This window comes from Oncorhynchus masou, chromosome 30 (assembly GCF_036934945.1).
Source record: "Oncorhynchus masou masou isolate Uvic2021 chromosome 30, UVic_Omas_1.1, whole genome shotgun sequence".
NCBI lineage: Eukaryota > Metazoa > Chordata > Actinopteri > Salmoniformes > Salmonidae > Oncorhynchus > Oncorhynchus masou.
The window spans coordinates 52,001,241-52,013,573 of record NC_088241.1 but is presented as its reverse complement, the minus strand read 5'-3'; the positions used below and the strand labels follow the sequence as shown (position 1 = coordinate 52,013,573).

The 12,333-nt window shown below is 44.0% G+C and overlaps 1 protein-coding gene across 1 annotated transcript in view; it reads right to left on the bottom strand.

The window, feature by feature from the left end:
* The window catches only part of LOC135522735 (catenin delta-2-like), a 401,912-nt gene that overhangs the window by 35,505 nt on the left and 354,074 nt on the right, over window positions 1-12,333 (bottom strand). The window contains exon 21 of the mRNA XM_064949274.1: window positions 1,533-1,617. Coding sequence (XP_064805346.1) covers window positions 1,533-1,617 — 85 coding nt within the window. The remainder of the gene's footprint in view (window positions 1-1,532; window positions 1,618-12,333) is intronic.

Genomic DNA, 12,333 nt, shown 5'->3' with positions numbered 1-12,333 from the left:
CTTGGGTTTGATGCTATAAGCTTGGCATACCTGTATTTGGGGACTTTCTACCATTCATCACTGCAAATCCTCTCAAGCTCTGTCAGGTTGATCAGGTTCAAGTCCGGGCTCTGGCTGGGCCACTCAAGGACATTCAGAGACTCCCCCGAAGCCACTCCTGCGTGTGCTTAGGGTCGTTGTCCTGTTAGAAGGTGAACCTTCGCCCCAGTCTGGCCACTGTGTTCTTTGAAATCTTCAATGCTGCAGAAATGTTTTGGTACCCTTCCTGAGATCTGTGCCTTGACACAATCCTGCCTCGGAGCTCTACGGACAATTCCTTTGACCTCATGGCTTGGTTTTTGCTCTGAAATGCACTGTTGACTGTGGGATATTATATAGACAGGTGTGTGCCTTTCCAAATCATGTCCAATCAAATTAAATCAAATCAAATGTATTTATATAGCCCTTCTTAGATCAGCTGATATCTCAAAGTGCTGTACAGCAACCCAGCCTAAAACCCCAAACAGCAAGCAATGCAGGTGGAGAAGCACGGTGGCTAGGAAAAACTCCCTAGAAAGGCCAAAACCTAGGAAGAAACCTAGAGAGGAACCAGGCTATGAGGGGTGGCCAGTCCTCTTCTGGCTGTGCTGGGTGGAGATTATAACAGAACATGGCCAAGATGTTCAAATGTTCATAAATGACCAGCATGGTCAAATAATAACATCAATCAATTTAATTTACCACAGGTGGACTCCAATTAAGTTGTAGAAATACCTCTAAGAATGATCAATGGAAACAGGATGCACCTGAGCTCAATTTCGAGTCTCATAGCAAAAGGTCTGAATACTTACGTAAATAAGGTATTTCTGTTTTACATTTTTTAGAAATGTTTTATTTTGTCATTATGGGGTATTGTGTTAGAACCAGCATCCCTGTGGAACGCTTTCAACACCTTGTAAAGTCCATGACGAATTGAGGCTGTTCTGAGGACAAAAGGGGTGCAACTCAATAGGAAGATGTTCTTAAAGTTTGTTCACTCAGTGTATATCTTAAATGAGTCGTGAGATTTGATGACACCAATAATGTGGGGGCAGAAACAAATCCAACTGCCTTGACAAAACTCTCCAAGACTAGAAAGTGATAGAAAGCTTTAAAACCAACCCTGTAACACCAAGCTAAGCATGTGTATATACACTATGTATAAGATATGCGAATAAGTCCAGAATCAGAAATCTTATGTTATTTTTTATTATACTACATTATTTATTTATTTATAATTTTTTTTGTTGGGGGGTGGGGGTTACATTATCCATTTTAATTTATACGTTTATATGTATATGTTTATATGCTGACACTCAAAATAAAAAAATACCATTAAGATATACATTCAGAATTTAATAATAAATCATGATTTTCAACATAAACAGGAAAAGAAAACCAAAATAAAGGGGGCCTCCACCCCCAACCTCCCACCCCATTCCCCCAACCAGCCAACATGTCTCCATCAATGTCCCTCTTATGATCCCGTTATTAAGCATTATAAAATGTCTTACCTTCTTGTAGAGGCTGCGTAGGTCTCTGTACTGCCACATACTGCTGAGCACCTGAGATGCAGCCTTCACCACCTTGGCTGAGTGTCTGAGAGGGAGAGCAAGAGAGAGAGAGAGAGAGAGAGAGTGAAGAGAGAGAGAGAAAGAGAGAAAAAGAGAGAAAGAGAGAGAGAGAGAGAGAGAGAGAGAGAGAGAGAGAGAGAGAGAGAGAGAGAGAGAGAGAGAGAGAGAGAGAGAGAGAGTGGAAAGAGAGAGAGAGAGAAATAGTTAGTTATTAGTTATTTTTATTGGGTCTGGGAGCCCACAACACAATAAACACTCAAACAAACAAAAACATAAATTGATTAAACATCAATTAAAAACACAACACCAAATCTTCCTCCACAGTAACTAAACACAACAAACTCTGAATACCCCATATGCTCATAAACAGCCCAATGTTATTAACCAGTTTGTAATAAGCAAACTCAACCCCCAGCCAACATCTTCTCCAGCATGCCCACCACGTCCACAGACCCCTGTGCCCGAATACTGTTCTTTCGTGTTTTCCAAATTGCTAATTTAGCTGCCCCTGACACAAAGTTAAGTAAAAGAACTACACCCCTTCGACTAAACATGTACATTGGGCCACAATTTTAAATGTAACCTTTATTAACCTTTGGCCCAAATATAAACAGTTGGGAAGTGAAAACCTCTCCCAGAGCTGATAACCAACTAGTGATCAGATCAAAGATCCCGACCAACCTGGGACACTGTAAGAACAGATGCGCCAGAGTTTCAGATTCAGCACAGCATGGACACCCCTCTCCAACAGTAGGATCCAGGTGTACCAGATGCATATTGGTGGCTATGTCTCATGTATTATCCTCCATTGGAGGTCAGCTGTCCTCTTTTCAATAGGCAGTTTGTATAAAGACCGCCAACAGCCTTTTGGGGAGACACCTGGACCAAACACCCGCCCACATCGTTGATTTTACCCCGTCCAGGGAAGAAGCACGGGACACTATTGTCCCGTAGCACTACACATATTATGGATATGGCCTTCTTTCCCAACGCCTTGAACTCCCCCAGCTCCTGGGTATCCAAGGAAAACAGCATCCCCACGTCCTCTTTAATGCCTCCGCTGCAACACTTACATTCAGGGCAGGGAACACATAATCCAGACCCTCCTTCCACCGATCAGAGTTGGAAGGATCAGTCATACTGCCGATGAAGTACTGGCAAGGAATCACAGACCTCAGCTATGACTTTCCCCAGGAGGCAAGATTATCTGATCCCCGCTCTTTCTGCAAGCTCCTCCAACGATCTGCTCCTGCTCCACATCAGATGACCCAGCTTGGTACACCCCACACCTAACAGGCATGAACGTAGGCTGGCTGAACCCATAGGATGGCACAGGATGACAATGTTATAAAAAAGAGGTTCTTGAAAAAGCCACATTCCTGGTGGCGTGCCGGCCTTACGGGGCATGTGGAAAATGCTCCAAGCTTGCATAACAGACTCACAGAATGGAGTCAGGCCAGACAAAGCACCACCCTCTAGTTTTAAGAGGAATCAGTGCTTATCTAAGTCCAAACATCCCGTTCTCCTCATCAATGGCTGCGGTTCAAACTCATAAAAGACACACCCTCGTCCACTTACCCTCGCCTTATCCCCGTCACCATCTTGGAGGGCGGTCCAAATGATTAGCCAAGCAAGGGAAGTTTGCAACGTAAGTCCCTCGAGTTTGCTAGTGTACAATTATGTTCACTTCGGGGCCTGAAACTCACCATTATTCAATTCGTGATGATTGTACATCCGCAAAGAAGTGTAAGTAAAAACAAATGTAAATAAGTTATAAATTCTGCTACTAATGCACATGATGGCACAAACATAAAAGTAATTATGTTTTTGTTTGGTTAGCTTTTGGAAATTTGGAAACATTATTCACCTTCAGAAGGATAACATTATTTACCTAATTCACTTGCTAGCTTTCATACAGTAAGCGTATATTAATAATTATATATTTAATGTAAGTAGACATGCCATCATAAATGACTGTAGCGCATATAAGGCACCCACAAGCTACCGTTGGCTGAAAACACAATCATCGCGGGATGAACGAGTGACGAATTTCCGGGCAATAGCGGTCAATTATAGCGGTCAAAAAATCCTTCCTTCTTCCCTCGCCCCTTGCTCTGTAAGTGTATACTCATCAGACGTTATGATACGTCATCAGAAGTGTCCACTTCATTTGAGGGCTGAGAGGATAGGGTGTGTCTTTTAAGTGTTTGGACTGCAGCCAAAGTGTAGGGTGTATCGACCCAGCGAGAACCGTCACTGTACGACAGTATCTGGGCTGCTTGAAGTTGGAAAGCAATGATCCTAGAAGAAATGTCCACCAGGCCTTGCCCACCCTCGTGCAGTGGCGGGAACAGGGCTGCAGCGTTAATACAATTTTGTCCAGACCAGAAGAAATTGACAAGGGTCAGAAATTGAAGCTCTTGTATCAGATTTGACACCCCAGTGGCTGTAAAATCTTTAGTCTGTGCCACAGGGTAGAAGGTTATTGGCTCCCAGCACCCTTCCCCTATAAGACAGCTGGGGTAGCACCCATTTCCACCTATACAATCTGGCACACACCTTATCCACTACACCCTCCCAATGCTTTTTTTTTGAAAGAAATCGGAGCCTAGAAAAACCCCCAATGTCTTCATCCCATCTCTGCCCCACTGAAGCCCCCCTAGTAACCGTGGAACAGACCCTATCTGAAGCTAACCAGCCCACAGCGATTCACTCTTTTCCCAATTAACTCTAGCTGAGGAGACCCCCTCATACACCTTGAGACCTTTAACATACTCACCCCCTGTAATAAAAGCTGTCACGTCATCTGCATACACAGACAGTGCTATCATAGTGCTTCATAACCCCTGGCACAGAGAAAACAATAAGCCTTGCTCTTAAAAAACAAAGCATTTTGTTCAATTGTCAGACAATATAGCTGTCCTGAAATTGGGCATCCCTGTCTGATACCCCAATGGATAGGGAAAGTGCAGCTCAAACCACCCCCACCTTCACCATACAAGAGGCCCCAGCATACAGTAAACTCATCCAAGACGGTAGAAAGCCTTCTCCTGATCCAAAGAAAGCAATCTCACATTCACATCATACAGTTTACAAATGGGTAAAACATCTCTAATTAGAAACAAGTTATCAACAATAGAGTGGTCAGGGACACAGTAAGACTGGTATTTGTGACCAAGAGCCCCAGATATTCTTTCAAACTGTTTGAGAGACACTTAGATATAATTGTATATTGTGCACACAGCAATGCAACATGTTGGCAGCTTTTAGAAGAGCCAAATCCCCCTTTTATATTATTATTATTATATTGATTTTTTTACCCCTTTTTATCCCCAATTTTGTGGTATCCAATTGGGAGTTAACAGCTGGTAGTGGACAGCTCCTGCAGAGTAATGTCAGAGTCCAAAGCATCTCTCTGTTCAGGGCACAATTGAGGAAGTCCATGTAACAACTGTTCAGCACAGAGAGGATCACAATCTTATAGAGGGCAGAGTAGAAATTCACTGCTTTTTGGCGCATCTCATTGTCATCTGTGGCCACCTTCCCATCAGGGACACGAAGGCAGATCATCTGTTTGCTTTGCAATGTCGATTGCCCTAGGTTAAAAAAAAAGCGCTAGGTGCCTCCATATCCTTGAGGGTAGCAAAGTGAGACCCAATCAAGGCACCCTTCACTCTTTCCTGTAAAAACAACCTCAGTTCATGTCCCTTGTCCTGTAAGTTCAGGACTAGTCCAGGGTCAGCCTGAGTGAGCAACTTCAACTTAATATATTTGATGTCCTCTTCAAGAGTCATGACAGTCTCTTTAACTTCAATACTAGACAGAGCAGTATACGGTTGACCAAACACACATATTAGGGCATTTCATTTAATAACCCTCCCTTTTCCCCAAAACAACAAAAACGTTCACAAAACATGGCATCATGTAGTAACTTAACACTAAAAAACATTCAAGATGGCGCCGACAGAGATGGTCGCCCCGCTTCAAGTCCTTAGGAAAATATGCAGTAATTTGTTTGTTTTTTAGGTATTATTTCTTACATTGTAAGGCAAGAAAATCTTAAGTACTATTACATACAGCCGGGAAGAACTATTGGATATAAGAGTGACGTCAACTTACCAACATTAAAACCAGGAATACGACTTTTCCAAAGTGGATCCTTTGTTTGGACCTCCACCCTGGACATTGGATCTAATCCCAGAGGCCAACCCAAAACAACGTTGTCGCCACAGGACAGGCAGACGAAGCGGCCTCCTGGTCAGACTTAGAAGGCGAGCATACCATCCACTGCTTCTGATCATATTACTCGCCAATGTCCAGTCTCTAGACAACAAGGTGTACGAAATTAGGGCACGATTTGCCTTCCAGAGAGACATCAGAGATTGTAACATTCTCTGTTTCACGGAAACATGGCTCACTCGGGATATGTTGTCAGAGTCGGTACAGCCACCAGGTTTGTTCATGTGTCGCACCGGCAGAAACAAACATCTCTCTGGTAAGAAGAAGGGCGGGGTGGATGCCTCATGATTAACCACTCATGGTGTAACAATAACAACATACATGAACTCAAGTCCTTCTGTTCACCTTACCTAAATTCCGACTGAGAATTCTCTTAGATTTTAGTCACAGCCATGTATATCCCACCCCCAAGCAGAGACCTTGATGGCCCTGAAAGAACTTCACTGGACAACTATGTAAACTGGGAACCATATATCCTGGGGCTGCATTTATTGTAGCTGAGGATTTAAGCAAAGCTAATTTGAGAACAAGACTAACTAAATTCTACCAGCACATTGACTGTTGTACCTGTTCGAGCAAAACACTGGACCACTGCAACTCTAACATCCGCGATGCACACAAGGCCCTCCCCCGCCCTCACTTCGGGAAATCCAATCACAACTCCATCTTGCTCATACTGTCCTATAGGCAGAAACTCAAACAGGATGTACCCATGTACCCCTAGAACCATTCAACACTGGTCTGACCAATCGGAATCCACGCTTCAAGATTGTTTTGATCACGTGGACTGGAAAATGTTTCTGGGAAGCCTCAGACAATAACATTGATTTATACGCTGACTCGGTGAGTGAGTTTATTAGGAAGTGCGGAGATGTTGTACCCACTGTGACTATTAAAACCTACCCCAACAAGAAACCGTGGATAGAAATGAAAGCGCGAACCACCGCATTCAGCCAAGGAAAGAAGTTGGTGAATATGGCCGAAAATAAACAGTGGAGTTATTTCCTCTGCAAGGCAATCAATCAAGCGAAATGTTGGTATAGGGACAAAATGGAGTCGCAATTCAACGGCCTAGACACTATACGAATGTGGCAGGGTCTACAGGCAATTACGGACTACAAAAAGAAAACCAGCCACGTCACGGACACTGACGTCTTGCTTCCAGACAAGCTAAACACCTTCTTTGCCCGCTTTGAGGATAATACAGTGCCACCGACACAGCCCACTACCAAGGACTGCGGGTCCCCCCTCTCCTTCTCCGTGGCCAAAGTGAGTAAGACATTTAAACGTGTTAACCCTCGCAAGGCTGCTGGCTTAGATGGCATCCCTAGCCACGTCCTCAGAGCATGCGCAGACCAGCTGGCTGGTGTGTTTATGGATATATTCAATCGCTCCCTATCTCAGTCTGCTGTCCCTACATGCTTCAAGATGGCCACCATTGTTCCTGTACCAAAGAAGGCAAAGATAACTGAACTAAAGGACTATCGCCCCATAGCACTCATTTCTATCATCATGAAGTGCTTGGAGAGACTATTCAAGGATCATATCACCTTACCTGCCTCCCTAGACCCACGTCAGTTTGCATACCGCCCCAACAGGTCCACAGACGATGCAATTATCATTATTATCAAGAGGGATAGCTATGCAAGAATGCTGTTCATTGACTACAGCTCAGCATTCAACACCATAGTACCCTCTAAGGTCATCATTAAGCTTAAGGCCCTGGGTCTCAACCCCGCCCTGTGCAATTGGGTCCTGGACTTTCTGACGGGCCGCCCCCCAGGTGGTGAAGGTAGGACACAACATCTCCACTTCGCTGGTCCTCAACGCTGGGGCCCCACAAGGGTGCATGCTCAGCCCCCTCCTGTACTCCCTGTTCACTCATAACTCAATTATCAAGTTTGCAGATGACACAACAGTAGTGGGCTTGATTACCAACAATGACGAGACAGCCTACAGGGAGGTGGGGAGGGCACTCGGAGTGTAGTATCAGGAAAATGTCCTCTCACTCAATGTCTAAAAAGCAAAGGAGGTGATCGTGGACTTCAGGAAACAGAAGAGGGAGCACCCCCTTATACACATCGACGGGACAGTAGTGGAGAAGGTGGAAAGTTTTAAGTTCCTCTGCGTACACATCACGGACAAACTGGAATGGTCCAACCACACTGACAGCATGTGGAAGAAGGCGCAACAGCGCCTCTTCAACCTCAGGAGGCTGAAGAAATGTGGCCTAGTCACCTACATCCCTCACAAACTTTTACAGATGCACAATCCAGAGCATCCTGTCGAGCTGAATCGCCTGGTACGGCAACTGCACCGCCCTCAACCGAAAGGCTCTCCAGAGGGTGGTGCAGTCTGCACAACGCAGCACCGGGGGCAAACTACCTGCCCCCCAGGACACCTAGAGCACCCGATGTCACAGGAAGGCCAAAAAGATCAAGTACAACAACCACCCGAGCCACTGCCTGTTCACCCCGCTATCATCCAGAAGGTGAGGTCAGTACAGGTGCATCAAATCTGGGACCGAGAGACTGAAAAACAGCTTCTATCTTAAGGCCATCAGACTGCTAAACAGCCATCACAAACATGGAGAGGCTGCTGGCAACATACAGACCCAAATCACTGGCCACTTTAATAAATGGATCACTAGTCACATTAAATAATGCCACTTAAATAATGTTTACATATTCTACATTACTCATCTTATATCTATATACTGTATTTCATACCATGTATTGCATCTTGCCTATGCCGCACGGCCATCGCTCATCCATATATGTATATGTACATATTCTTATTCCATTCCTTTACATTTGTGTGTATAAGGTAATTTTGTGAATTTGTTAGATTACTTGTTAGATATTACTGCACTGTCGGAACTAGAAGCACAAGCATTTCGCTACACTCGCATTAACATCTGCTAACCATGTGTATGTGACCAATAAAATGTGATTTGATTTGAAAATACCAATAAGGTGATGACCTTCGTGGACAGGGCAAGTGAATATCAACAGTAACATTATGGTGATCAGAAAAACCCACAGGAGTAATGTCACACCTTCCAACCCTACTACAGTAGTGAACAGATACATACAACCTGTCTAACCTTGCTGCACTGACACAACCTTCAATAACTTTTAGCCATGTGTATTGCCTAACTTTTGCATTTCTTACTCCCCACACAGAAAGCTCAAACTCAGTTAATAGATTTCTGATGGCACATGAGGTTCTACAGCAGTGCGATCAACAGTAAAATCCACTGTACAGTTCCAGTCTCCCCCTAACACCATACACCCCCCTTGATCACCCTTATTTGATCAAATACAACAATACGCTCTGTATCCTCATTAGCAGCATAAACATTATTTTTTTAAATAAATAAACATAAATCTGCCTTGACCAATAAAACCCGAGCCATGGCAATCTCTGTTGGATACCACAGTCACCCCTAAGCCTATCGAAAACAAAATTGCCACTACTATCTGAAATTAGTACCATGACTGAATATACGCTGCCCCTCCCACCACATACCCAGTCAACCTCATTAGCCTCATCACTACAGTATGTACCTATCTCCTGTAGAAAAGCTCTCTTACTGTCCCTTCCTCTGTTATTATAGAGAGAACCTCCCCTTTAGAACCTCCATATAGAGAGGAGAAAGGAAAAACAGAAGAGACTACAACGGAACCAGACAAAGAGAAAAAATAAGCTATGAGGCATGGTAATCATCCTTGTTTTAATTGAATTTGAACCTTACCACGCTTCCCACTATGTTTTGCTGTAGTGACAGCAGTAACACATTTCCACAAGCGGAAACGTTTCTTCACACTCAGCTGGTTTAACCCCACCATCTTCTGTAACACAACAGCTGACCTCATAAACTTTTCAACATAAAAAACCTGCCAATTTAACAGATTTCCCAAAAATGTGGTACAGGAACCCATTTACCTCACCTAGATTGTAAATTGAGTCGTCTCTAGCTGCTATCATATCAACAGGGATATCAGACATGTCCAGATCCCTCTCCTGATCCTCCTCAACTGAGGCCCTGGATCCCTGACTGCCCACTGACACATACCTCTCAATACTCCCCACCTGCACCCCATCACTCCTACCAGGTTTCTTCTCCACTACCTGGGAGATTAGCTCCACCTGAACCCCCTCCTGTACTCCCTTACTCGTAATGGACTTCTCCTCCACTACCTGGGAGACAACCTCCACCTGAACCCCCTCCTGTACCCCTTCATTCGTACTGGGCATCTCCTCACCAGTCTGGGGAAATGGCTCACCAGATCCATCCTTACCTCCTACAATAATGTTTTTATGCCCGCCAGAGATGCTATGTTCCCCTCTGGTACAAGCTGCAACTCAGTACGTGTGGCTGCTCTACCACTGTCAGCCCACCTCGCCCTACATCAGTGGGCCCAGGCCCACTGGGACCAGGCCTTAAAGAATTACGCCAGGCTCAATCATCTGATTAACAAGACACTCTTCTTTCAGAAAAACCACCACTGCTTTATTCATCCGCGACGCATAAGCAACATTTTCATAGCTTAACTTCTCCTCTACGGCGACCAGAAACTCCTCCACAGTGACAGTAGCTTCAGTAACACGCCTGAAGCCATCTCAAAGTGACAGGGATGGGGTCCCCATGTGGGTCGCCATCCCCACCTAAACCAGGGCAATTCCAATTTCAAGAAATACAATATACCTAATTCTACCACATACATTTTTTAAATAATGAATCATCCACAGAAAAAGGAAAACTAAAAGGGAACAAAAAGAAAACACAGGCGATCTAATTCCAGACACCACTCGCACTCGCTCACACAATTCCCAGCATCCACCAACACTCCAAGCATGCAGAGAGAGAGAGAGAGAGAGAGAGAGCGAGAGACAGAGAGAGAGAGAGCGAGAGACAGAGAGAGTGAGCGAGACAGAGAGAGAGAGACAGTGAGAGAGAGAGAGAGACAGAGAGTGTGAGAGAGAGAGAGAGAGAGAGAGAGAGATTTGTCTTGGATTTGAATGCTGTGAGAAGATTCTATAAATGTTGCTAAACTGAGAAACAGAGGGACACTCAGACAAGCTAATATTGTCCACATTAAGTCTTCATTTACTCTACTGTAACATTACTTTACTCTCCCTCCCAAATGGCACCCTATTCCCTATATAGCCCTATGGGAACTGGCCAAATGTAGTGCACTATATACGGAATAGGGTGTATTTTGGGATGCTCATAACTTTAAGTTGAACACTGCAGGGGCCGAAAACGTGTTCATCATCAGGAGTCCCTCTGCCTGGCGGAAAAATGGTTTTAAGAGGTGATTGCGCTTTAGAAGAGTAGCAATCTTCTAAAGCAGTTATAGAGCAGTTATTTTAAAACCAGCCACTCCTGCATGCTAATGGCTGCTGCTAGCCACTTTAGAGAAAATTAGAAGAGAAAGAGTGGGTTTTTTGCTTTTTGAGGGCGACAGGAGGATTTGGAGAGGGTGGTTATTGTACAATTGTGTTTCATTAGAAACATATACAGCTCTTGTCAATATGTAGACAATAGAGAAGAGGCTACAGAGACAGTGTCAACCGGCATATTATTATACTGAGTACATGAGTCATGAATAGAAGTGCGATGCTTGAAGTAGCCTAACCATTCATTTTATAGGTTAAAGCATGGCTGCACTATTCTACACATATAGCTAGAAACTGATTCTTATTCTATGCCAAACATGTCCTGCTGGAGATAAACATAGTTCCTAACCACAGAAGATTAATGAGGGCCTATTGGGTGGAATGAACACATATCTGACCCTGTTTCAGTTGTTAGGGGCAACGTCTACGGAGAGCAACATCACTCACTGTCAAGTTACACCAACGTGTTACCCAGAATGGACTGCAGTGAACTCCATAGTGACACATCAACACACAACCCTGATGTAAGGATCTTTCTGACAACTGTTCGGTGTTATAGCAACCATCAGAACACCCTGCTCGGTCTCCCATAGTGACAGGGTTTATATTCTGATAACGTAAGCGCTGTGTTTTGTCAGTACTCATAGACACACAGACTCATGAGAGACTGTGTTCACAACATAAATAACGCACCACAAACCCTCTTACTATATCTAGTCCCTGTGGGAAAAGCTTGAGAAGTTAGGCCCTAACTGCAGTCACCCTAGAAGCATCCTAACCTAAACTGAGGAGTGTGTGTGACTGTGTGAGTACAAGCATAGCCCACCTCACTTTTGCTACATTTTCCACATTTTGTTAGGTTACAGCTTTATTTTAAATGGATAAAATAAAACATTTTCCTCATTAATCTAAACACAATACCCCATAATGACGAATTGAAAACAGGTTTTAAGAAATGTTTGCAAATAAAAAATAAATAAAAATAAAGACCCTTTGATTCATCTTTGAGATATTTCTACAACTTCATTGGAGTCCACCTGTGGTAAATTCAATTGATTGGACATGATTTGGAAGGGCACACACCTGTCTATTTAAG